General features: G+C 40.5%; 1 protein-coding gene across 1 annotated transcript in view; it reads left to right on the top strand.

Annotated features, from left to right (window-relative positions):
• Nucleotides 1-24,721, top strand: part of LOC134755387 (peptidyl-prolyl cis-trans isomerase G) — a 38,399-nt gene extending 13,678 nt beyond the window's left edge. Inside the window, exons 4-19 of the mRNA XM_063691941.1 lie at nucleotides 380-409; nucleotides 2,567-2,703; nucleotides 4,383-4,491; nucleotides 8,726-8,911; nucleotides 11,898-11,973; nucleotides 12,693-12,794; nucleotides 13,130-13,214; nucleotides 14,648-14,707; nucleotides 15,492-15,557; nucleotides 16,735-16,843; nucleotides 18,575-18,787; nucleotides 19,317-20,030; nucleotides 21,210-21,282; nucleotides 22,775-22,865; nucleotides 23,550-23,607; nucleotides 23,826-24,721. Of these exons, the coding sequence (XP_063548011.1) occupies nucleotides 380-409; nucleotides 2,567-2,703; nucleotides 4,383-4,491; nucleotides 8,726-8,911; nucleotides 11,898-11,973; nucleotides 12,693-12,794; nucleotides 13,130-13,214; nucleotides 14,648-14,707; nucleotides 15,492-15,557; nucleotides 16,735-16,843; nucleotides 18,575-18,787; nucleotides 19,317-20,030; nucleotides 21,210-21,282; nucleotides 22,775-22,865; nucleotides 23,550-23,607; nucleotides 23,826-23,916 (2,200 nt within the window). The 3' untranslated portion in view covers nucleotides 23,917-24,721. The remainder of the gene's footprint in view (nucleotides 1-379; nucleotides 410-2,566; nucleotides 2,704-4,382; nucleotides 4,492-8,725; nucleotides 8,912-11,897; nucleotides 11,974-12,692; nucleotides 12,795-13,129; nucleotides 13,215-14,647; nucleotides 14,708-15,491; nucleotides 15,558-16,734; nucleotides 16,844-18,574; nucleotides 18,788-19,316; nucleotides 20,031-21,209; nucleotides 21,283-22,774; nucleotides 22,866-23,549; nucleotides 23,608-23,825) is intronic.
• The last annotated feature ends 3,222 nt before the right edge of the window (nucleotides 24,722-27,943 follow it).

Here is a 27,943-nt window from a genome sequence, read left to right as displayed (position 1 = left end):
GAGTAGGTGCAAATGTACTCACGGACGTAGCGACCCACAGTAGGCAGCGGCCTTTGGCCCACGGAATCAGCGTCAAGCCGTCTGGGCGCTTGCCGTCTGTACGACTTAAGCCTTGAGGCTCCAGAACTTACACATACTTATTGAATAGCGAATGTGGAGTTTAAAATACCTACACAACAATACAATACAGCGATTTTCAATTGACATGTTGATGATCGCTCGCGGTGACGAAGCAACTAGGGTTGTCAACGTTTATAATTATTCATCATAAATCGAAGTAAATTGGGGTTATATGGCTAACGCGCGCTTGTGTTGTAGAGGCGGCGCGGCTGGACGCTGCGGGCCCGCGCACTCATTCTTGTTGTTCTGTGTGTTGTAGAACCACACAGCCGGCGCCTCATCTCGACAAGTGAGTATATTATCTCTTTATCTTGCTTTTTGTTTTACCGTTATCGTCACCTGTTACCAAAAAATATTCATACTGCCCATAGCTAAGATTTTATCAGTAATAATTATCACTGGTAAGTCGGTAAAGATATTTGTGGTAGCAAATGCAACACATTTTTTTACATTTTCAACATGCTATGATGAATATGGTGGTCAGAATATTTTTCCTGTTAGTGACTAACCCACCCGTTGGGAATAACTCCTATTATGAAATATCTTACCATTTTTCAATATAAAATATATAAGATAAGATAATATTTATTCATTTAAAACTTATGCTAATCGGTTTTATACAATATACAATTTATACTTAAATATACATTCATAGATTCAACTCAAAATAGGTACAGGTCAAGTTAAAAACTTTAATACCGAACGAGTTTGTATTTTCTGTCGCTCATGGAAATTTGATGACAATACCTAAACTAAGTAAACATTTACTTGTATCTTAGGTATGCACTTTTTGTAGGTCATGTATCAGTGGGTAAATGCTTACCAGACAAAATGGTTATTTATAATAACAATAAACTAAGTGACTATGACTAATCTTCTACTGTCTAGAACGTCAATTGGTGACATATAATTAATTTGTACAGTATAATATAAATCTCTCCTACTTAACTTCTATGTAACTACTTCTAGTAGCATTTCTGTGTCCTCGTACGTCTTGCCGATGAGCAATGTTTGTACAGCTTTTATGCAGACTTTAGGCATTGGGTAAATATTCAATAACAGATTGAATTTATTGTGAAGGAAAGAGCCGAGGAAACAGAATAACTTACGTGTGCTTGCGGAGCGGAATGAATATTTGGTGCAAACGATGTCTGCACGTCGCTTGCCAGATAAGAACTGGGGGTTATAGGGTATGAGTAAATGTTTTTTACTACTGTGTTCAAGACGAATAGCTGTCGAACGCTGAGAACTTTACGTTCGGTCAACAATTGGGTAGGTAAAGTTTTTTGAAGATAGTTAAATTATATTTTTATCCGATAGTATTCGTCATAACGATCACGGAAATGCAGCTCTTTTATTTTTATTTCGTATTATTTATTAAATATTTTTTTTTAAGTGACCGAGATGACGTTTGTGAAATTTAATAGCAGATCAGGCACTAATACCTGTGCACGTGATTTAATTGATGAGATAGAAAAAAAAAACGATGTCAACTGTCAGTGTCACTTAGCTGTCATTGCCGAAAAATGTTAATAACAAAATGTTTAATGTATGTATTTCACGGATACGTACAGGAGGGCCCTCTAATTTCGGCGGCATTGTGCTTATCACTGTTATGATAATAATTTAAAATCATAACTAGGGCCATGTGGGACAAGTTTGTAGAATCTGCTCGCATAAACTCGCTCATCCTTCTTGCAAAATTCAGTCCAAGGGTCAGCGCAGGGGTCGGGTCGTCGTAAGGGATGAAAACGTTGTCCAATAAGCAGTGCCAAGTTGTCGAAAGTAGATTCAATCTTTGTCCAAATACTCGCAGATGTCGTGGGGAATCAGAAGTCCTTGGGTCGTGCTGAGGTCGTCAAAAATTTCAATGATAACCATATGATAACACTAAATCGCAAGGTAACAGAAAGGGTTGGGCCGTTATGTCTGTTATTTTTCGGCAATGACAGCTAAGTGACACTGACAGTTGACATCGTTTTTTTTTTCTATCTCATCAATTAAATCACGTGCACAGGCATTAGTGCCTGATCTGCTATTAAATTTCACAAACGTCATCTCGGTCACTTAAAAAAAATTTTTTAATTAATAATACGAAATAAAAATAAAAGAGCTGCATTTCCGTGATCGTTATGACGAATACTATCGGATAAAAACATAATTTGCCTATCTTCAAAAAACTTTACCTACCCAATTGGGCCGTGGGATAACGTAAGGGACGGAAAGTGATAACTTTGAGAACTGCCCTCTGAGCTCTTTCTAAGTCGATGATCGTTGTCTTGTTAGCTCCTCCCCAGGACGTGATACAGTATACTAGCAGTGATTGACAAAGTGCAAGATAAACGGATTTAATAAGAGTCCGATATGAGAAACGTTTTATTTTTTAACTAAATATTAAACCCCAATGCACTATCATTGTTCTTAACTTCCATCTCCTTGCTCACAGTGTCCACGTAGTATTCGGAGCGGTGGTGAGCGGCGCGATGCTGGTGCGGCAGCTGGAGGCTCTCCCCGTCGATCGCAACTCGCGCCCTCTGCAGGACGCCGTCGTCGCCAACTGCGGTCAACTTGTGCGGTTGAAAGGTTAGTTCATTGGACAATAGGGTTGAACAACATGCTTGGAAAATGATGACACTTCGACTCGGCCGTCCTGACATATAGGCGCGACCTCTCGACTCGGCCATCCTGGTTTATACAGCGACTTGTTGACGCAACCATTCAGACTCATCACCATCACACGCCTAAGTGTCTAAGTATTCGGAGCGGTGGTGAGCGGCGCGATGCTGGTGCGGCAGCTGGAGGCTCTCCCCGTCGACCGCAACTCGCGTCCTCTGCAGGACGCCGTCGTCGCCAACTGTGGTCAACTTGTGCGGTTGAAAGGTTAGTTCATTGGACAATAGGGTTGAACAACGTGCTTAGAAAAATGATGACACTTCGACTCGGCCGTCCTGACTTATAGGCGCGACCTCTCGACTCGGCCATCCTGGTTTATACAGCGACCTGTTGACGCAACCATTCAGACTCATCACCATCACACGCCTAAGCGTCTAAGTATTCGGAGCGGTGGTGAGCGGCGCGATGCTGGTGCGGCAGCTGGAGGCTCTCCCCGTCGACCGCAACTCGCGCCCTCTGCAGGACGCCGTCGTCGCCAACTGTGGTCAACTTGTGCGGTTGAAAGGTTAGTTCATTGGACAATAGGGTTGAACAACGTGCTTAGAAAAATGATGACACTTCGACTCGGCCGTCCTGACTTATAGGCGCGACCTCTCGACTCGGCCATCCTGGTTTATACAGCGACCTGTTGACGCAACCATTCAGACTCATCACCATCACACGCCTAAGTGTCTAAGTATTCGGAGCGGTGGTGAGCGGCGCGATGCTGGTGCGGCAGCTGGAGGCTCTCCCCGTCGATCGCAACTCGCGCCCTCTGCAGGACGCCGTCGTCGCCAACTGCGGTCAACTTGTGCGGTTGAAAGGTTAGTTCATTGGACAATAGGGTTGAACAACATGCTTGGAAAATGATGACACTTCGACTCGGCCGTCCTGACATATAGGCGCGACCTCTCGACTCGGCCATCCTGGTTTATACAGCGACCTGTTGACTCAACCATTCAGACTCATGACCATCACACGCCTAAGTGTCTAACTAAGTATTCGGAGCGGTGGTGAGCGGCGCGATGCTGGTGCGGCAGCTGGAGGCTCTCTCTGTCGACCGCAACGCGCGCCCTCTGCAGGACGCCAGTCGTCGCTAACTGCGGTCTACTCGTTCGATGAAAGGTTATTAAGTATATTTGGTCAAGCAAATCTTGTCAATCTTGTCATCAGAAAAGCCGGCAAATTAAAAAAAAAATGTAGGCGCGACGGAATATCGTCCCATAGAAAATTTCGCGCCTTTTTCTACTGACAAAATTTGATTGACTAACTATAGCACATTAGGGTTGAATAAAACGCGTTCGACTCGGCCGTCCTGACTTGTATTGCGACCGCTCGACTCTGCTATTCTGACTCATCACGCGCCCTCTACAGGACACCACAGACGCCAACTTGTGGTTTTGAAAGATTAGTTTTGTTAGACGATAGCGGCATATTAAGGTTGAACATTACGGCAAATTGTAACTCGTCGACTCGGCCATTCTGACTTAAATCGTGACTTGGCTATTTAACCGACACGCTTATAATTATTTTTATTATTCATTTTTCTTGCAGGTGTACCATTAATTACACCCCATTTCATATCGTAAATCGTACTTATGTTGTTACAGCCAAAAAACGCAAGGATAAGAAGAGTGAGGAAAGCGAAGCAGAATCTGAGAAGTCGCATAAGAAGGAAAAGAAACGAAAGAAGGACAAGAAAGAAAAGAAAAAGAAACGGTGAGTATTGATTTTTACATATGTATACATGTTTATTACTGACTGTAAAGATGTCTCCTTTAATATAAGCGTTTATTAAAGTGTTGTAATTAGTGATGGGTCGTTACCAGTAACTTACTCAAAAGTGGGAATATTCCCGGTAATGCTACCAGTAACATTACCCAGATCGGTAACATTGAGTAACTTTGAAAAAATTATTAGAATTGTATATGCTTTTTTCGTGTTAAATACTTAATAAAATAATAATGCTATTATTTACAGTCATAAAACAGTTAAGGAATCTATGTGAGAGTAAATTCCCAATGTTACCGGTAACATTCCCAATATTACCAGGTATTTTTCCAAAGTTACTGGGAACATTACTATCTGGAAATAATGATTAAAAGTGAAGACTGGAAATAAAGTAAAAGAAAATATGTGTATAAATCAGTTTAATTATTAGAATAAACCAATCAACATCTAAATATATAAAAGAAGAAACTGACTGACTGACTGACTGACTGACTGCCTGACTGACATATCAACACACAACCCAAACCGCTGGTTCTAGAGATTCCAAATTTGGCACGTAGGTTTCTTATATGGTCTAGGGGTGCCCTAAGAAATGATTTTTTCTAAATTCACCCCCCAAGGGGATTAAATGGGGGTTCAAAGTTTGTATGGGGAAACAAGATTAGTTAGACTATTATATTCGAAACTTCACAGGAGTATTCTTAACGATAAATGAATAAACACGTGTTACAGGTTTTGCAGGTTTTGTTTTGTGTTAGGGGGAAATGTGGTGACAAAGTCTGAAAATCAACATGGTATTGTTTCTATGGTTTATCGGGTTGCTAATTAGGAAAACAAGAACGATTTTAAAATCCAACGTGACGGACGTGAAAAACCATCTCTCCTGTTGGGGTGCAATGGGGTTGAAATGTCTAAATATCAATATGGGTGTCGTTTTTATGGTTTTTTGGGACGTTAATTACGAAAATCGCATCGATTTTGAAATTGAATAATGTGCTCATGAAAATTCTTGAAAGTACTCGTATTTGTGCCAAATTGAAATTCAAACGGTCCAGTAGTTTCGGAGCAAATCGGTTGTAACAGATGGACCGACAGACAGCCACACGTGATCCTATAAGGGTTCTAATTTTGGTTTTGAGGTATGGAGACCCGCGTTATCCTAATAGATTTTTAAATTTGATTTGGTGCCATCTCGATCGTCGTCAATCGGTACCTAGGCGAGTGCGGGCGGCGCGGCGGGACGGACGGGGTGGGAGGAGTACGTCATCGGGAAACTTCCTGCATCCGTAATGAGTACATTCAAGGTGCTACAAGAAGGTGGTTGTCTGTTTGCTTCTTATAAGTTTAGGTTTCCATTCTAAGTAAAATGCAAAACATCGTAAGTACATATATATGTATTCTACCTACGAACCATATACCATATAAACCATCTTTTGTAAGTAGTTATAAAACCATATTTTCTCCTTCCCCTGCCACCCCCGCACCCTGTACATTAGACAAAACGACATAGATTCTTAAATCACGCGGGCGCAGCCGCGGGCAAAAGCTAGTTTTGTATAACGTTCCAAGTGACAAACGTCATTTTTGAGTTGTTGGAATTTCGATTTTATATTAATTAATCAAATTTGAAATTAGAATAGTAGTAGTAGTTTATATATAAAATACTAGCTTTTGCCCGCGACTTCGTCTGCGTGGAATTAGTAATTTGGGTAGCTTATTTTTAAACAATCAGCTAGATTTATTGTTTCCCCATACAAACTTCCACCCCTTTTTACTACCTAAATTTTACCCGCTGAACATTCAGCTTGTGGTAGCCCCCTGGTGGGAGATCAGAAGCGTCTCCAGCAGAAACTTGGTCACCAAAGTCTTGCAGGCACCGAGTGACCCATGAGAAGTCACCTCCAGGTGTTCTACGTCTTGGAAAATTCAACCTGATCACAGCAAACAGTATCTACTGCACGTTAAGCGTGTGGTAGCTCTGGTCAGACGCCTGCTTCATCTGGCAGACCTCCAGGTGTTTCAGGTCTTGGAGAACTTAACCTGCCTACAGCATACTCTACCAACATCAGATTAAAGGAGTTTTACCCTTATCAGCTACATCCAGCAGCACTCCAGGTGTTCCAGGTCTTGAGCTATCTCCATCATACACTACCAACGACACGTTGAGCGAGTGTTACCCCTGACCTTTTGTACCCAGCAGCACTCCAGGTGTTCCAGATCTTCAGCTTTTCCCATAATACACTACCAGCGGTACGTTGAGCGAGTGTTACCCCTGATCCGTTGCACCCAGCAGCACTTCAGGTGTTCCAGGTCTTGAGCTTTCCTCATCATATACAACCAGCGTCACGTTGAGCGAGTGTTACCCCTGACCCTTTGCTCCCAGTAGCACTCCACATTGTCTTGAGCTTTATCCATCATATACTACCAGCAGCACGTTGAGCGATTGTTACCTCTGACCCGTTGCACCCAGGAGCACTCCAGGTGTTCCAGGTCTTGAGCTGCCTCCATCATACATTACCAGCGGCACTTTGAGTGAGTGTTAGAAGAGTGGAGAAGAGAACAGGATGACTTCGGGAATAAAAACTACTCTACACCCTCCCAAACAATTAAGTCTATCTCCATATCAAATTTCATCTAAATTGGTTTTATTGGGTTCCATACAAATTTCCACTCCCCTTTTCACCCCATTTAGGGTTGATTTCTAGAGTAAAACCTATCCTATGTCCCTCACGCAAAATAGGCGCAATAGTAAGACGTCGAGTTGCGGAATCCAAGCCCGCGAATATCTATCCTATGTCCTTCCCCAGGACCCAAATTATCTCCATACCAAACTAAATCAACCACTGCTACCAAATCTGTTCAGCGGTTATTGATTCCCCATACAAGTGTCAACTCCCCTTTCCATCCCCTTAAGGGGTGAGTTCTTTGATAAAAAAGTATTCTATGTCCTTCCCCGGTGCTCACTATCTGTATACCAAATTTATAAAATTGATCCCATAGCTCTTATGCCAGCGAATTAAGAACTATGGGACATATTTTTGAGTAAGTTGTACTAAAAAAATAAGTTTTGAACCTTATTTTATCTCATATAAGTCATCACTATCATCAGTTTCGTATGTTACCGGCTTTTGGGAATGTTACTGGTAACATTGGTAACTTACTAGTAACATTTCCAAATGGAAACTTACTGGTAGCGGGAATGTTACCGCTGCCCATCACTAGTTGTAATTACAAATAGACGGTCATACACTCTCTATTTATATGGATCTGATACTTACCCTGCTTGACGTCAAAATTATACCTATTTACGTTACGAGATCTGTACTTTAGAGCCCGTCAACGTGCTCACTAGCGCCACAAGTAAATAATTGTAATTATTTAAATTTAACGATAGATATTTACGCAGTGGCGCTAGTGAGCACGTTGGTGGGCTCTCAATAGATATTGAGGTTAAGGATGTACAACTTATCCTTTTGTATGCTGCTGTCAAATTTACTGTCTGTCCAAATCATTAACTTGATGTTGAAATGGTTAAGTTTAGAGATGAGCCGAATATTCGGTAATTATTCGGTATTCGGCATATTTTTCAATGTTCGTTTTCTGCCGAATAGTTCGGTTCGAACTGCCGAATATTTACCGAATAAACGATTTTTTTAAGTGCTAATCCTAGTGTTAGTTAGCGCGGATGCACTTCGCGCGATCAGACCAGGTTTGCGTTTCAGTTTATTTTCATAAACATTCCCGGTCGGTCGGGATGAGAAGGGTCAAAAACAAGTTATGAGCGCAGACCGCAGACCTGAAGGAACTTATTCAGCGTTTTAGGCAGTTTTGGCCCAACTGAATATTCGGCCGGATATTCGTATTCGGCCCATCTCTACTTAAGTTGAATGTAAGGATACACTGATCAGTGCTTAATCATACCACGGCACTGAATAAGTAATAGTATTATCATACACAACGGCCACGCACCGCCCCGCCCTGACTCGAATGACCTCGCCCCGCGACACCAGATTGACGACCTTTTGCCGACGTACTGTTTTTAAGCAACTTACACACACAATGATGCATGCCGTGTGTACAGAGTACAGACGTGTCGTTCACACAAAGAAACGCAAGTGTCCGCCCTGTGACTACGGTTAAACTTAATTATTATTTAAGTAGTAATAGCAGAAAACCTATGCGCGTATGTAAGTCCTAATCTAACATTATCTCTAATTTTCAGTCATCAATCAGCATCCGCAGACGAGGGTGAAATAATTGAACCCTCTCATCCCCTTGTGCAGACCTCCAAAATAGATCCTCGCGAGATCCCAGAGGTCCCCACTAACAGGTTCCTTATGCGAGGGGGCAGAGATAATGAGAGGGATAGGGAGAGGGATAGGCCTGATCCTAGGAGGGACAGAGAGAGGTATTGTTTAGATCTACTTTTTACAAGTTTAACATTTTATTTATGTTAGGTACAAGCTAAATATTTTAAGCAGTGAATGAGTCCCTTCATCAGGTTTTTATGTGAGGGGGAAGACAGGGAAAGGGATGGACCTTATCCTAGGCGGGAAAGAGAGAGGTATTTCTAATATTTACTATTTGATACAATATATGAATGAGTTTCCACCATGCTGCATAAACTGCTTAAACCTAAAGTTATAAGTTGATAATTAAATCTTGTTCAATCAAGTTTTCCGGATATCTTATACAATAATAGTGTTATTACAGTTTCAGCCAGTTTTTGATGTAAGTTTAATAAAATTCATTTAGTTATAAATAAAATTGTCATACTTATCATATTCATCCTTAAGCTATAATGCCGGGTACACATATTGGGTCAACGTAACAAATACAAAATTCTTTATTTCATAAAAATATAAATTTTTACATCACACTTGCTCGAAAAAGATCTTATTTCACAGGACAAAGGCCTATATTGTTCCCGGGTAGGGTTTGCAATATCCGTCCGATTTTCCTATTCGGATAATTCGAATAATACAATATTCGAATATTTCGGATAATTTCGGATTGAAACCAAAATATTTATTCCAAGTAATATAATTCGTAAATCTAGCGCTAAAATAAGCATGGAGTTGATAACGGCGAAGATGGTACAGTGCCATAATGCGTTTTTTTTTTGCGTAAATCAGCAGAACTATGGAAAATACCACCTAGGGCTATATAACTATTAAATTAAGGGTGCTACTAGAACTCTCATAAAATGGTGAGATGCTAGTTTCAGAGACACTTTATGGGATGCTTTGAGATCGCATTATCAGGCGGAGACTCATGCAGAGTAAAAATATCCCAAATGCAATTTTTCATTTCGTTGTTGGTGATGATTAGTTTAAGTGTTAGAACCGCAGCACTGTGGATTATAACTGTTGAAATAGGTGATAAAAAGGAAATGGAAGTAGGCACAAAACATCCATATTTCTATTTGTTGATTTTGCCTAAGCATAATTATGTCAGAGAGACACTTTCTAATTTTGCAGTGCTTCAAAGTGCCAGACAACTTGTTAAAACTGATAATTGTTGCCACCAAGTAAGCAGGATGAGCGTAAAAAGCTTGTGGAGAACAACAGCCGAATTTGAACTAGTCACTGGTCTGAAACAAGGAGCCGCTCTTTCGCCAATGCTGATCAACTTGGCACTCGAATACATCGTCCGAAAAATGTTTATGTGTGATGGGAGTGTAGAGTTGAACGGCAAACATAAGATCATTGGATTTTGCTGATGACTTGGGGCTATAAGCTCAAAACAAAAGCGACCTGGAGGCCATGGTTTAGGATCATAGAGTAGGAAGGAGAGATTGGTCTCAGGATCAACCACCAGAAGCGATCTGGAGGCCATGGCTATAGGATCATAGTAGTGGCAGTGGCGCAGAATAGGACAGAATGGCGTTCTCTTGTTTCAGAGGCCAATATATATATCCAATTTATTTATTAGGCCAATATCCTTTTTGGGTCACTGATCCAGTAGAGTAAGTAAGTATTGCTTTCATTGTTAGCATTTCATTGCTACTGGATTGATAAAGACTGAATGTACGAGTAGACGAATTAACACGAGGTGAGGCACTAGATGTATTTCCAACTAGGCACCAGTGAATCCAGATAATTATAAACCCTCCTTATTAAGTACGGTTTTAAAGATAGCAGTAATATGTTAGATTCAGATTCAGATTATTTATTTGCGTAAAGTCTATGTACATGCAAGTTTAGCTGTTATAGTAATCATTTAAAATTAGTTGGGGTGACGTCTTTGTATGAAAACATAGTCAAAAACGTTATTTCTGTGTTATCTAAAATATCCGTTTATTCGAATATTTTGAGTTGTATTATTCGAATATTTTCGGATATTATTATTGGCGATTATTCGAATATTATTCATATCCGAATATTCGGATTGCAAACCCTATTCCCGGGTGAGTTATAGACTCACTCGTGAGTTATAGCTCTTTTTTTACTACGTCACTAATTCATACGAACCAAGTAGGTATAAATGAGTTTTACTTTGAAAATACTGACGTTTACAAATTATTTATTTTTTGTTTATGCTTTAAAATATTTAATTTGATAAATTTAAAAGCCGTTTCAAATATTTTTACACATTTTTTAATTGTGGCTGAATGCCGATGGGTCTGTGCCTCCGATGCCTAAACTGCCAAAACATTTCAATGTAAGAATGATTTCGTTTAAAATTTAGTGTTTTCTTCGCAAGTGTGATGAAAAACTTTGTGTAACTTCGGGGGTAAGAATATTGTTATTCGAGTCTTTAAACGCAAGTAATTTTTAAGGTTCCGTACCGAAAGGGTAAAAACGGGACCCTATTACTAAGACTCCGCTGTCCGTCTTGTCTGTCTGTAACCAGGCTGTATTTTTTTATTTTATACTATTCGGTGGCAAACAAGCATACGGCCCGCCTGATGTTAAGCAGTCTCCGCAGCCTATGTACGCCTGCAACTCCAGAGGAGTCACATGCGCGTTGCCGATCCTAACACTCCTCTCCCTCGTTGAGCTCTGGCATTAACCTTACTCACCGGCAGGAACACAACACTATGATCATGAACCGTGATAGCTAGACAGTTGAAATTTTCACAGATGATTGTATTTCTGTTGCCGCTATAACAACAAATACTGAAAAGTACGGAACTCTCGGTGGGCGAGTCCGACTCGCACTTGGCCAGTTTTTTTGATGTATAGCGTGTCCGCCCTGTGACGCTGACTTTATTCCAGCCTTGGGCACTGGAGATCTTGGTCACTTTTTCTTAGTATATGACATTTATTTCAGTTTATAATTTATATAGTAGTGTTTCTACTCAAAATAATACAAATTAAAATATTTTCTAAAAATAATTTTATTTGTTCTAATACTTCTAATAAATAGGGTTAACTTGCTTTTATCTTTAGGATGCGTTACCGTGAAAGGGATCGTCACAACACCTACACTCGCAGTGGTCGGATCATCAAGGGACGAGGCGTTTTCGTAAGTATCCAATTGCTATGTCATCACCATCATATGTGACGTTTTCAACCAAAAGGTACCACATTGTCGCTTGTCGATAAGGTTGATTTCTAATTGAAGCTATATGGAAATAGCGCCTTACTGACAAGCGACAATAAGTACCCTTATGGTTGAAAATGGCACATATCAGCCTTTTATCGCCCACTGCTGAGCATAGGCCTCTCTTCGAGTACGCCACTTATCCCGGTCCTGAGCCAATCTCATCCAGAAGTGACCCGCAGTCTTCCGAATATCTTCCACCTAACGAGCCAACGGACGCCAGGCACTCCTTTCGTCTGAAAGCGGCCACCATTCCGTTAACATTTTGGCCCACCTGCCATCACTCTGTCTGGCAACATGTCCCGCCCAGCTCCATTTAAGTTTGGTAATGACGTATCCGACTTCTTGCACCTTGGTGCCAATTGCTATGTACAACAACGATTAGCCTAAGAGCGTTTTCACATTGTCCGATGATTGATATCGGATGTCGGAAGGAAGTAAAATGTTACATATATGTGTTCTCTGTATTTATTTATGCATTTAATAAATCATTATTACTATAAAAACGATAAATAACAGCAGCCCCAAACTAAGCATAGATTGTATAGTCAAATACAATCTATGCTTAGTTTGGGGCTAGGTCGATCTGTAACGTGTAAGGTGTCCCCAATTTTTTTTTAAATTTTTAATTATTCCCGCAGCGCTACCGCACGCCGTCCCGCTCCCGCTCTCGCTCCCGCTCGGCGACCCCGCCTCACTGGCGTCAGGCGCAGAGACGCATCATCAAATTATCCGAGTTTGAGGTAAATTACGCCTTATTTGGTTATGACAAGGTTCATAGTTGAGTACCAGTGTAATAAAATGTAGCAGGTCAATTTAAACATACTTCTAACAGTTAAAATTTTGGAACACCATACAAATATCTCCACTTTTTTACGATTATCATTTAATTGTTTTATTGTTATTGCATAAAAGAAAATATATTGCACAAAAGTCGGACTTAGTACTATTAGTTATTCTGTGTTAATACCAAAAAGCATTATAAGGATAATAAGATTAATAAGTTATTAAAAGACGTTATAAGGATTTATAACGATGATAAGTGTATTGTTTTACATAGTCGTTGTGTTTGTTGTAGCGATCGGAACAGGAACGCGCAGATAGAGAACAACAGGAAGCGAAGAGTAAGCCGAGCCGACCGGACCCCAAACACACTCGCGAGCGTAAGTCTCGTTTACTTGACATGTTTGTTGTAGCGATCTGAACAGGAGCGCGCAGATAGAGAACAACAGGAAGCGAAGAGTAAGCCGAGCCGACCGGACCCCAAACACACTCGCGAGCGTAAGTCTCGTTTACTTGACATGTTTGTTGTAGCGATCTGAACAGGAGCGCGCAGATAGAGAACAACAGGAAGCGAAGGGTAAGCCGAGCCAGCCCAAACATACTCGCGAGCGTAAGTCTCGTTTACTTGACGTGTTTGTTGTAGCGATCTGAACAGGAGCGCGCAGATAGAGAACAACAGGAAGCGAAGAGTAAGCCGAGCCGACCGGACCCCAAACACACTCGCGAGCGTAAGTCTCGTTTACTTGACATGTTTGTTGTAGCGATCTGAACAGGAGCGCGCAGATAGAGAACAACAGGAAGCGAAGAGTAAGCCGAGCCGACCGGACCCCAAACACACTCGCGAGCGTAAGTCTCGTTTACTTGACGTGTTTGTTGTAGCGATCTGAACAGGAACGCGCAGATAGAAAACAACAGGAAGCGAAGAGTAAGCCGAGCCGACCGGACCCCAAACACACTCGAGAGCGTAAGTCTCGTTTACTTGACATGTTTGTTGTAGCGATCTGAACAGGAGCGCACAGATAGAGAACAACAGGAAGCGAAGAGTAAGCCGAGCCGACCGGACCCCAAACACACTCGAGAGCGTAAGTCTCGTTTACTTGACATGTTTGTTGTAGCGATCTGAACAGGAGCGCGCAGATAGAGAACAACAGGAAGCGAAGAGTAAGCCGAGCCGACCGGACCCCAAACACACTCGAGAGCGTAAGTCTCGTTTACTTGACATGTTTGTTGTAGCGATCTGAACAGGAGCGCACAGATAGAGAACAACAGGAAGCGAAGGGTAAGCCGAGCCAGCCCAAACATACTCGCGAGCGTAAGTCTCGTTTACTTGACGTGTTTGTTGTAGCGATCTGAACAGGAACGCGCAGATAGAGAACAACAGGAAGCGAAGGGTAAGCCGAGCCAGCCCAAACATACTCGCGAGCGTAAGTCTCGTTTACTTGACGTGTTTGTTGTAGCGATCTAAACAGGAACGCGCAGATAGAGAACAACAGGAAGCGAAGGGTAAGCCGAGCCAGCCCAAACATACTCGCGAGCGTAAGTCTCGTTTACTTAACGTGTTTGTTGTAGCGATCTGAACAGGAACGCGCAGATAGAGAACAACAGGAAGCGAAGAGTAAGCCGAGCCAGCCCAAACATACTCGCGAGCGTAAGTCTCGTTTACTTGACGTGTTTTTTGTAGCGATCTGAACAGGAGCGCACAGATAGAGAACAACAGGAAACGAAGAGTAAGCCGAGCCGACCGACTACAAACATACTCGAGAGCGTAACAAACTATATTCATTTTTGTTTTATTTGGCAGGCGCGGTATCAGGCGGCACTCCGGAGGGACCTTTTGAAGAAAAAGAAGAGGGCGAATGCGACACTACTCTTGGTTAGTAAAATGTGAATTTGACTTTAAAAAAACTGCGTCGAGACTTTAGGGGCCCACTGATTATCAGTCCGCCAAACGATATCAACCTGTCAGTTAGAACAAAAATGTAACAGTTCCTAACAATTGTCAGGCCGATATCGTCCGGCGGACTGGTAATCAGTGGGCCCCTTTAAAGCTCCCAAGCCTTTTCAAAGACTGCAGCAACTTAGTTTCTATATAATTTGTCAAGTTATTAGAAAAGCCGAGCGGTTATAGTTGCCGCGTGTTTATATCGCTTAAGGGCGCGATATTTAAAATTTGAAGGATTAATAATAAATAATTATTTTTTGACAGTGTTTATCAAGTTTTTTAGTATTTATGAGGCATACTGCAAACTTATCAAAGTTTTTTGTCGACAATATTGAATCCAAATTGTTATCATTATCAATGGGTTATTGTTATTACTGCAATGTTCAGCCACCAGAGTGCAGCACTAGCCTTTTTAGTAAACCATTGAGAAACTGTATTATACATACTGTACCTTTAACAGGTTTTTGACAAGTTTTCAGAGATAATAAAATATGACATTGATGCATCAAGGCGGTTTGTTCACAGGACCTACCGGGAAACGCGAATCCGAAGTTTCGCTATCTGCCTCTTTATCGCTCGAATATGCAAGTGACAGAGATGTTAGATAACGAAATTTCGATTTTCTTGTTTCGCGATAGTCTCTCAGATTGGTAGTGGCGCCCCCTACGCAGAGTTTCGCGTAATATTTCCTATTAATAAAGAGTTTTCATTTTAGTACGGCCACGTCACGAGAGAATCGACTATAACGCCCTGGACTTCGAAGAGGACATAGAACATGATGGTTTGTATTTTTTTATATACTACGTCGGTGGCAAACAAGCATACGGCCTGCCTGATGTTAAGCAGTCTCCGTAGCCTATGTACGCCGGCAACTCCAGAATTCAGAATTCATTTATTTTAGTACTAGCTTTTGCCCGCGACTTCGTCTGCGTGGACTTAGTAACCCCAGCTAGAGTAAGAATAGCGCCTGGAGAAAGTCTTATAGCAATCATTCAATTTGAGCATAATATGCACACAAATATTAGGCAACTCATTTATTATTTCAATTCCACCATGATTTCACCCCGCTTTTCACCTTAGGGATGATTTTCGGGATAAAAACTATCCTATGTCCTTCCCCGGGACTCGAACTATCCCTACGTCAAATTTCAATTAAATCGGTTCAGCGGTTTAAGCGTGAAGAGGTAACACACAGACAGACAGACTTTCGCATTTATAATATTTGTATGGATTTAACAAAAATATGTATAGATCCTTTTCTGACTTGGTAGTAAGAAATCGTTGCGACATTATTATAATGAGAAGAAATATTGCTCAATTTTCGTATAACTACCACATTGCTATACTCGTTGACATTAATTTGTACGTGAATTGGAATAATTTATTATCATTTTGTATTTAATTATTATTATGTAACGGACAATTAATACCAAATAAAAATCTTTCTATCCATTTCACACAATTATGCCGAGACAGAAGCCATATTTAACAAAATTTAGTTTCAAGATTGTGTCTAGATTAAGCATTAGTTTGTAGTTAGTAGTTTCTTACTAAATGATAGTTTTAATTGTAAAAAGTCTGATATTTAAATTGTAATTGGTTCCCCGCGATACAGGCACTGCCTAGACCCCTGGAATGTTTGTAACCTTTAGCTGAAAATAAATGATCTTTATTAAAATATTTATCAGTACGGTTTTTACTCACTATTATTTTTAGTCGCTTTTGGCGACATGTTTCGGATTCTTTGGGAATCCATCCTCAGGCACGAATGTCCGCGGCGGATGTACGTCGTGCACTGCCCGCGCCGCCCGCCTCGTCGCTCGTTGCGCACGCGCTGATGGGGCGGGGGCGGGGGGCGCGGGGCAATAATACTGAGTAAAAACCGTACTGATAAATATTTTGAAATATGTCTCACGATAGTTTAAGTGTGATGATCTTTATTCTTTATCTATGATTAGAAGCACCTACTCACGCCCCGCGCCGGCGCCGCTCCCCGCGCCCCGCGCCCGACTCGCGCGCAGACATGCTCGCTATGGCACTCGGAGTGGATCCTAAGCACGACCAGAGGTAATTAATCACTTTTTTTAGGGTTCCGTATCCAAAGGGTAAAAACGGGAGCCTATTTACTAAGACTTTGCTGTCCGTCCGTCTGTCACCAGGCTGTATCTCATGAACCGTGATAGCTAGACAGTTGAAATTTTCACAGATGATGTATTTCTGTTGCCGCTATAACAACAAATACTAAAGCCAGAATAAAATAAATATTTAAGTGGGGCTCCCATACAACAAACGTGTTTTTTTTGTCGTTTTTTGCGTAATGGTACGGAACCCTTCGTGCGCGAGTCCGACTCGCACTTGACCGGTTTTTTATTATTAAACTTGCTTATACAGACTGATATTCCAGGCAAGCATAAATAAACTAAAGAAAGTAAGGCGAACAGCGTTATAACGAGCTGCCTCTTGCAAGTAAATGCTGGAACAATATTCCTCCACCGTCGGCTCACGAAACAAACTTAGTTTCAAAAATAAATATCGTCTACACCTTTTAAACGAGCAAAAAGAAAAACTGAAACTCCCGTGCTTCATTTTTGATGTTTCTTTAAACGTAAATGTACTTATGTCACTATGTTACTTTCACGTAAAAATAATAATAATGCAGCATAATAACACGATATAATAATAGTTATTTTCAACACACTTGCTCAAAACGACGTTTTTATTCCACCGATTTTTGGCTCATAATCCTAGATATTAAACACGCGTGCTCTTTCAGTGTATTATTCCACTCGTGCTTTTTCATTATATTATCCGACTGAGTTAAGAAGCTAACTGATTGCTAATAGGAATAGGAAAGGGAGCCTTCTTTAATTGGTCGGACTGGCGGGCAAGGGCGCGTCGCGCGCCCGCCGCGCCGCCCGCGGCCGGGGCGAGCGAGGGCCGGCCGGCAGTACGAGTATGACAGATGAGATGAAACACACAATACTTACTGTTTTAACTATTAAAATTTGATTAATATGAAAGGTTCTTTTTTTTCTCGCAAGTGTGTTGAAAAACGTCGTATGAAACGCACTTGTATCATAATGTACTATTGTTATACAAGGGTGCAAAGTACTAATACTAGCGTAAGACATAGACAATATGATTATGTTTGTCTGTTTGAAGTCCCTGGTCAAACTATAGCTAATAAGACCAAGGGCTTCTGGTCGACGCCGCACGCTGCAAGCCGCGTCGCGTTATATGGGAATATTACAAAATTTCTATACTTGACACTAAGAGCTCGTTCCCAGTATGTCGGATGTCGGCGCCTACTTTTAATCGGGTGTCGGCGCCTCTGTTCACACTAGTCGGCTGTCGGGACGATTTTTAATCGGGTGTCGGCGCCTCTGTTCACACTAGTCGGCTGTCGGGACCACTTTTAATCGGGTGTCGGTGACTGTGTTCACACTAGTCGGCTGTCGGCTACGACCGCAGCTGGTGCCATCTGAGGTTCTCATTTGACGCGCGGGAGGCACAGGGGGTGCGGCGCGGGCGGGGTCGGCCCGACATCCGACATCATGTGAACAGCGCCGCCGACACGATTTTTTTCCGGACGGAGGGCTGACAAAACGCACGATAATTTATGTCGGATCCGACACAAAATCGTTGTCGTTCGTGTGTGAACAGCTTTATATAAAATGTTCCGCCGCTACGACACCCGATTAAAAATCGGACCGACATCCGACATAGTGGGAACGAGCTCTAAGTCATCTATCAGAGACCAAAGTTTCTCCATTTGTTACTGATTGTTATGTTTCTCAGAGAAGTGGAGTCCCGCCACCCTCGCCGCCGCCTCGGCCCCGCCTCCACCGTGGTGGCGGCCGCCCCGCGCCTGTCCTCCGCCGTGGTCGCGGAACCCCTCCGACCCAAGCACAACCAAGGCCACGAGGAGAGGAAACCGGCGGACGGGGAGTATGACCCCTTCTCCATGCTGAGGAGCACCTTCCAGGCTAACAAGGCCAAGGAACCTCCCAGGTAATCATTACCATCACCATTTTATCCTCCGCCGTGGTAATATTATCCTCCCAGGTAATATTATCATAGCCACAATGACATGTTACAATGACAAATGGATTCTTCTTCAAACCAATCTAACTGTCAACTAGGCGAAGGAAAACACTAGATAAGACATCATTTGTGTGAAACATTAACTTTTGATTTTGACCACCCCAGTGACCGCGCATAATGTTCGGAGCCGTACAGAGCCATCTTTATTAGCGGTCAAATTTGGAGATTCAGGATTCAATAGGGTTGGCAACTGTCAAAGGTTTGCAGAGATGGCGCCATCATAGCTTGCCCCTTTTTCTATGAGAGGTGGCTTAAAGGGCTGGCATCCAGGGCATTAAAAAAAACGAAAATTTGACACAATTCTAGGGATTGTCCGGGCAAGCTCTGCTGACGCCATCTGCTAATTATTTCGACCGGCCAACCCCATTGTATCCTGTTGTTAGTTTTTACCTTATTGACTGAAAATATCGCTAATTTGCAATTAATTTGTCTACAGAAAAGAAGAACGACCTGAACCCCGTCGCGAACGGCACCAAGAGAAAGAAATAGAACGGGAACTCAAGGAAAAGGAACAAGACAAAACAAAAGAGAGGGAAAATAGGCGCGACAGGCACAGGAGCGAGAAAGACGACAGGGAAAATCGCAATGATCGCAAAGACAAAAGGGAAGAGCGCATCGAGCGACGCTCACGTTCTAAAGAGAGAGATATAACTAGAGATCGCAGTGAGAGAAAGAGAGAGAAATCAGATGATAGAAGGAGGAAAGATAGTGAGAGCGGTAGGCGCAGCGGATCCCGTGATAAGGACAGAAAGATTGACAAAGATAGAAAACGCAGTAGATCCAATGAGAGAGTGAGAAGGGATACGGAACGCAGCGAGGAAGACAGGAATAGAAAGCGCAGCAAGTCCAACGATCGGAGAGATAGGAGACGTAGTTCTAACGAAAGGGACAGAAAGCGCAGCAGGTCCCCCGAGAGGGAAAGTGAAAGGAAAAGCAGCAGGTCCAATGGGAGGGAAAGAGATAGGAAACGCAGCCGGTCCATAGAGAGGGAAAGAGATAGGAAACGCAGCCGGTCCATTGAGAGGGAAAGAGATAGGAAACGCAGCAGATCCAATGATAGGAGAGTGAGGAGGGACACGGAGCGCAGCGGGACGCGGGAAGGGGATAGAGATAGGAGTGAGAGGAAGAAGCGATCCAGATCGAAGTCGAGGTGAGTGAGGGACACCACTAGAATTAAGAACCCGGTAACGATTTTAGTGCAAAAATGTACAATTGATAGATTTAGTCGTTAAAATTGTACACGTTTTGTTACGTAATATCTAAATAACAAGTATTGGTTTCTATTAGCACGTCTTCTCATCTTGCCTTTTAATAATGAGGTCGCGAGCGTGCGTCACCGGTAATATATGAAGAGAAGGGGCAGTTTTTAAAAATTCATCAATAAATTATGATGGTAAATTATACAAAATGATGTATAAGAACAGTTTCAGCAAATGTTCAATAATAGTTTTTTACGTTCCTGGATTCGTCAAACTATGCGTCCAAAGTTAAAACGGCCGTTTTTGTTTTTAGTTTCATATATCGACGAATCCAGCAACATAAAAACTAGTTTGATGTATTCAAAAGGTACTTAAATACAAAATACAGTACGTAGCGGCCCCCTTTTTTTTAAATATCTATCGTTAAATTTAAATAATCACAATTATTTAGCAGTGACGCTAAGAACGTTGATGGGCTCTTAACATTTTAACGCATATCAGTAAAAGAACATGGGTCAAAATCATATAAAAATAATTAATGCATATAAAAAAAATCATTAATCCATATATCAAAGATAGATATAACTCCGTAATAGATGGATACAGTCTAAGGAAAAAACGTGCCACGAAAATCACGAAAATTTGATTCTCGATCAGATGGCGCCACTAGTTTTGGCCAACTCTCGTATAGAGGGCGTTGACTGTTTCGTTTGTTATCTATAATTTTAACGCATACCAGTGAAAGAACATGGGTTAAAATCATATAAAAATAATTAATGCAAGTAAAAAAATGATTTATCCATATTTAAATACATTTTAACGTATTTTTATAAATCTTCATTTTTAGTTTTAAAGTATGTCGACAGATGTCAGTGAATTTACAGTGGTTACAAAATTTACTATGACAGTACCGCTCTATCTTATTATATCCTCATTGTATATATAAATACATTTTATGGTATTTTATACATCTTCATTTTTAGTTTTAATCGTGTATCGATAGATGGCAGTGAATTTACTGTGGCTACAAAATTTACTATGACAGTACCGCTCTATCCTATTATATCCTCTTTGATATTTCTTTGGCAGTGAAAGGGTTAAATAGTTGTTATAATGTAATATTGTTTCAGAAGCAACTCGACTTCTCGACGCGCTAGACGTTCTGCTTCGGGCGGCAAGTCGCCTCAGTATGATAAGAAGAAGGTACAGTCAACAATACCAAAGATAGATATAACTCCGTAATAGATAGATACAGTCTAAGGAAAAAACGTGCCTCGAAAATCAAGAAAATTTGATTCTCGTTCAGAGGGCGCTACTAGCTTTGGCCTACTGTCGTATAGATGGCGTTGACGGTTTCGTTTGTTATTTAACAATTTTAACGCATATCAGTGAAAGAACATGGGTAAAAATCATAAAAATAATTAATGCAAATAAAAAAAAATCATTTATCCATATTTAAATACATTTTATCGTATTTTTATAAATCTTCATTTTTAGTTTTAAAGTGTGTCGATAGATGGCAGTGAATTTACTGGGGTTACAAAATTTACTATGACAGTACCGCTATAGTATAAGTTACTCTATGACAATACTATTAGCACCTTTGCAAACAATTTTCTAGAGATGCACCGGATATTCGGTTAATATCAGTGCTCATCACACAAATAAATGCCTTTACCGGGATTCGAACCCAGGACCATCGGCTTCACAGGCAGGGTCACTACCCACTACGCCAGACCGGATCTGTAATCTTTTAGATAACATGGTTGTCTTAGATTTTACGATTTTTATTTTAATGTTTGGAAATAATAATAATGTATCGTCGTCGACGAACCCAAAGTCCCAAACTCACAAGCGGTATTGAACCTTTAAGTCTAAGGTGAGACTTTGCCTCCTTGTGTGTGTTCTAGCGCTTGTACAACTCTGAAGAATTAGCCTCATGCATGAAGTTTATATTTGAACGAAATATGTTTTATTCGGATGTTTGTTACCGTTATATCATGTTACAAATGCATTTCCGTTTGTAAATTACCATTTAATTACTTAAAATTATAAATAAAAAGTACAAAAATTTGCCAGCGAAACGCTCGAAACGCCACGTGACGTCACGCGTTCGACAGATTAGTGTCATTAGTAGCAAACGTCAGTTGGGCCGCCCAACGTGTGACGTCATCACGCTCTGTCGAATTCGCGCCAAAAATTATGAGCGTTTCAACCGCTCAAAAATTTTCAGCAATTTAAATATTTTTTAATAAAATAATGTTAAGGTTTACAAAAGTATTTTTATCATTTCCGGTGTTCCAACGATATAATTTATGAATCCAAAAATAAAAATAAATTCATGCATGGAGCTAATTGTTTGACATGACAACGGCCGCTTTCTATCACCGCACCGCTCGCCATCGGCAGGGCATTCATCCTCACACCTTAGCACCTAAATGGTCGCGTACTGTGCGGTTTAAGAGGAATCTCCCGCAGACGCTTCGGCTGTGGAATGAGCTCCCTGCCGAGGTTTTCCCGAGGGTCTATGGGGTTCGTCAAAAAAAGGAGTGTACAGGTTTTTGAAGGGTCGGCAACGCGCATGTAATAGCTCTGGTGTTGCAGGCGTCCATAGGCTACGGTGACTGCTTACCATCAGGCCGTATACTTGTTTGCCACCGACGTGGTATAATAATAATGTATCTGTCTTACACAGGACGAGGAGAGGGACGAGGCTCGAAAAGAGCTGATGGAGATTGTGCGACTCATCAAATCGCGCCAGAAGGATCGAGAATCCAAAGCCCAAGGTAATGTTTTAGACTGAACAGTGATTTACTTTGTCGTGAAGTCAATGTAGGGGTAAATGCGGCTGCGGGGTAAGTGTAACTCACCTGCATACCGGGGCCTGTTTACACATTGGGTAGTGTTTAGTGTGAGTTCATACATTTGCCAGAAAACTAAATTAGCGAGTATATATAATCTACATCTTCTGAAAAAAAATTGAAAAATTAAAAAAAAAAATGTTAATGATATTATTTTCAAAATTGCTTTCTTGGGGTTGGATATGAGGATATCACGTATCATTTGTGGTATATTGTACAAAAAAAAATCAGCCATATCGTATCTGGAGGAGCCCAAACTTGGTATGTTTCGAAAATTCTTTTTGTTAAAAAAATGGCTGAAATGTTATGATGTGGTATATTTTTAGAATCGCCTCAAAAATCCCTTTCGTATGATACCACACACGATAGGTTTCAAAAAAAAAAAAATATTTTCATACAAAAAAAAATGTTTCAGCACTCCGTAAGGGAATTTTTTTTAGGAACTGCGGGGCAAAAATTTTGTTTTGTTGACCTGTACATCGATTTGCGGTTTTTCTTTGAAATTGTGGTCGAGCGGCTTCCACTATAATCATCGATGGGTAGGTTTCAGTCTTATAAAAGGTATCAAAAATGATTTCCTTTTTACAAAAAGTTGGTCTTTATTCGCAGGAGCTCAGAAGAAAGGGCGGTCGGGCTCCTCCGCGTCGGACCGCAGCCCCAGTCCACGGTAACTATATTTTAATTTATTTTTATTTTATTTTACTTTTATTATACTTTTACTCGTTACACATTAGTTACACGTCTATATTTTAAGCTAAAAGCTAAAATTCGTTAATTATTTTTAAATTTACGCATAATAACGCCGCCTTGTCAAATGACAGTCAATTATATTATACAACTGTTAAGTGAAGTATAATATTCATAATAGTTGAGTTGTTCTCGCAGCCGCCGGTCGCGGTCGCCGTCGCCGCGCCGCCGGCGCTCGCGCAGCCCGCGCCCCCCGCGCCCGCGCCCGCGCCGCTCCGAGGACCGATAGTGACACCGACACACTTTCACCTCTGAACAAGCCACGATGACAACAAGACAATGTTTGTTTAAGCACAGAATCCATACTAATATTATCCTCGTGAGTCTAAATGTACATTAAAATGTACTTATTCATTGCAATCTAATTTGAACCTTTTGATGAAACAAATAGAGTAGTTATCTCTGCAGTTTACTGTGCAAGTTTACCTATAATGAAAATGCCCTTAAATTTAAAATTGTATTTGTTTATCCTGGTAAGGTCCAATGTGCATTAAAATTTACACTCCGTTTCAATCTAATAACATTTCATAACCAAAATAAAGTGGCATTTCGTTTTGAAACAAACAATATTCATCCCAATTTACTATACAACAAGGTTTAAATATAAATTGGAGAATTTTGTATGGTGGGCCTTACGAGGTTATAACTGCTTTCATGTTTACTTCGAGTCGTAAAAGAGATCATTTTGACTTTGAATTAAGTAATAATATATATGTGGTCATATTTTACTTTTTATTTTCGATATTTACAAATTTTCTGTTATTAAATAGTAGTAACATAGTAGGTAAGGCAATGTTCTTATAGTTTAGGTGTATTTGAGACCAATCATTTAGCGCCACTTCCACCATTCCACTAACCCGGGGTTAAGCGGTTAAACCGTTAACCCGGTGTTAAATTATACTGGTAACCATGGTAATCCCAGGTTTAACCGGTTAACCCCGGCATAGTGGAATGGTGCAAGTGGGTTATTCGTGGTAAACTTAGTCCATACAAAAGTATAAATATGTAGTACACAAGAAATGTAAGCCATAAAGGGCCAGACTATCAGTCCGCCGGACGATATCGGCCTGTCAGTTGTTCGGAACTGTCAAATTTTTGTTCTAACTGACAGGCCGATATCGTCCGGCGAACTGATAGTCAGTGGGCCCTTTAAGATGTAGAGTTTACCACGAAATGGCCACGCCTCAGCTCAGCTTAAACTTTTCGACGCCGTGTCAAACACAAAAGCTGTCACTCGGACGCCACGTCACCGAAGTGTCAAAACTGAAATTGAACTTTATTCACATGCACGTAGGTCTCTGTTGCTCTGTGGTCTTTGGCGTTGGACCTGCGGTGCCGATATATCCGTCATTGGCGTCCAAAAGGTTAATGCTGAATTGCTGACCCGAGAGTCAGCTCTGATCTTCCGGCGAGACCATTTGAGGGGTGGGTTTTCAAAAGGCCTTATTTTTTGTATGGTTTTCATAGTGTATAAGCCTTTGAAAAGACACTCGTCATTTGTGGGCCACGATAGCAGCTGTACTACACGGCCTTCGGGTTCGTCCATTAATTACTTCACACGTTGAGGTTTTTTGACCCCTCCCCCCCTCCTTGTCACATTTGGCAAACCCCTCCCCCCCTGGTGTGACGTCACATTTTGTCAATGAAATCGGCAAATCGAATGAAGTATTATTAATATTTTATCAAAATATTTTTGACAAAAGAGATATTAGTAATTTTATAATCGAAAACTGATTAGGAAAGAAAACGATTAAAAACGATTATCTTTCCAAAAACTTATTTAACTGTACAGCGAATAAAATAATTTAAATAAGTTATAGTGACGTAACAAAGTTTGTGACTCCCCCCTCCCCCTTGTCACAACATGTCACATTTTTGATGTAATGGGGTTGGCAACTGTCAAAGGTTTGCAGAGATGGCGCCATCATAGCTTGCCCCTTTTTCTATGAGATTTGGCTGAAAGGGCTGGCATCCAGGGCATTCAAAAAACAAAAATTTGACACAATTCTAGGGATTGACAGCATGAAGACTATATAAAGGAGCCAAATCTCTATGTATGAAAAGTGTCCATCAAAAAACAGTAATTAGGCGGCGCCACCATACACCGAAATACTACCAAAAACAACCTACGTAATTTGGTCGGGTTATTTGTTGGTTCATGTTATACTCATGTCCCAGAGCCTAACTAGCGCCACCGGAGAGATTTGGAACTATTATTTAAAGCTGAAAGCGGTCACTTTTGCAACGATTCTTCCATAAGAGATTGGCATCCTTTCTATACCATCCATAATTGACAGGGCAAGCTATGCTGGCGCCATCTGCTAATTATTTCGACCGGCCAACCCCATTAATGGATGAACCCTTGCCAAAAATCTGCGCGCCCATTTTGGGGCAGAAATGAATTGTAACTAATATGTAAATCATGTTACAAAGATGTAGGATAGTGTTTGTTTAGACTAGAGTACTTTGATCCTCTGCTTTAGACTCGACTGTGTTTTTCAGACTCGTATAATTAAGTCGAAACTGGAGTTCTTTTCAATTTGCCAGAGATCCGAGACTTGTAGAAGGGGGTTTACAGAAAAAATGGTACAGTCAAGTCATAGATTAACTTATACTAGAGCGGTACTGTCATAGTAAATTTTGTAAATTCAATGCCATCTGTCGACACACTTTAAAACTAAAAATAAATATTTATAAAAATACGATAAAATGTATTTAAATATGGATAAATGATTTTTTTTATTTGCATTAATTATTTTTATGATTTTGACCCATGTTCTTTCACTGATATGCGTTAAAATTGTTAAATAACAAACGAAACCGTCAACGCCGTCTATACGACAGTTGGCCAAAGCTAGTAGCGCCCTCTGAACGAGAATCAAATTTTCTTGATTTTCGAGGCACGTTTTTTCCTTAGACTATATCCATCTATTACGGAGTTATATCTATCTTTGGTCAAGTGTAAAAATATGGGTGTAGATAACTTACTCAAAATTATGTCCCATAGTTCTTAATTCGCTGACAAGAGCTACGGGACGTATTTGAGAGATGATTGGTGCACCCATATTTTTACACTTGACTGTACTATTTACTTTTTTTTTTGAAAAATCATTAACTTTTGCGTTATTTAAACTCAGAATCACGAGTACGAGTGAATGAGAGAAAAAAAAGTGTCCCCAGTTTTTCATACAAATTTTGGGTGTCAGTTTTTTAACTTTGACACCCACCCGCTATCTTCAGTCACCCGTGAACATGATGCATGTAACTGCGTCGAAATATCGGGAGCTCACAAATAATACAAAAGGTAATCACGGTCTATATCCCGGTCAATATAAGTCTAGTGAAACTAACCGTGAATCATTCAAAACTCTAATTTTAACAAATAGTATGTGAAAATGCGTTACAAAAGTATAAGTTTTTTGGGGACACATTTTTTTTTTCTTTTTAAATCGAGTCCTCGTGATTCTGAGTAGAAATGATCCAAAAGTTGATGGATTTTCGAAAAAAGTAAATGGTTATTACTATTTTTTCTGAAGTGTCCCCAGCTTTTCATACAAATTTTGGGTGTCAGTTGTGTAACGGTCCATACAAAATGTATGTGAAAATGCGTTAAATTTTTTTGGGGACACGTTTTTTTTTCGTTTTAAATCGATAGTCCTCGTGATTCTGAGTAGAAATAATCTAAAAGTTGATGGTTTTTCGAAAAAAGTAAATGGTACCATTTTTTCTGAAAACCCCCATCTGTACCCGTACCACGAGTCGCCAGTGTCAACACTGATATATACGCTAACTTCTACGTAATTTATTTTCATTTATTGATTGTAAAGTCATGTACATACATTTTATAATTTAGGTGTTACATCAATTCTGAAAGTCAGTCCATGACGTCCTGTGAGGACATACAACAATATATTAGACCGTAATCTAGGCTAAACATTATAAAATAAAATTAATTAATAATCATGCGAACTAACAAATCTACAGTCTCCTAAATTAGTAATGCATTAAAATATGTTACAATTTTTATATAAAAAAAAAAAAAAAAAGTTATGTCACTTAAATTACAAATTTTACACATTAGAAATTAAACGAATAAATAGTCAGTACATAATAATTAAAAATAAAGTAAGAATTATAAATTATCATTAAAAAAGTCACTAACTGAATAATAGCATTTATCTATTAATAATTTTTCTAATTTAGTTTTGAAGATCGCATTTTGAGGTTCTTGCTTAATCAAGTCTGGAATTTTATTA

This window comes from Cydia strobilella, chromosome 2 (genome assembly GCF_947568885.1).
Source record: "Cydia strobilella chromosome 2, ilCydStro3.1, whole genome shotgun sequence".
Lineage (NCBI taxonomy): Eukaryota > Metazoa > Arthropoda > Insecta > Lepidoptera > Tortricidae > Cydia > Cydia strobilella.
The sequence above is the reverse complement of the archived record's forward strand: the minus strand, read 5'-3'. Positions and strand labels throughout refer to the sequence as shown.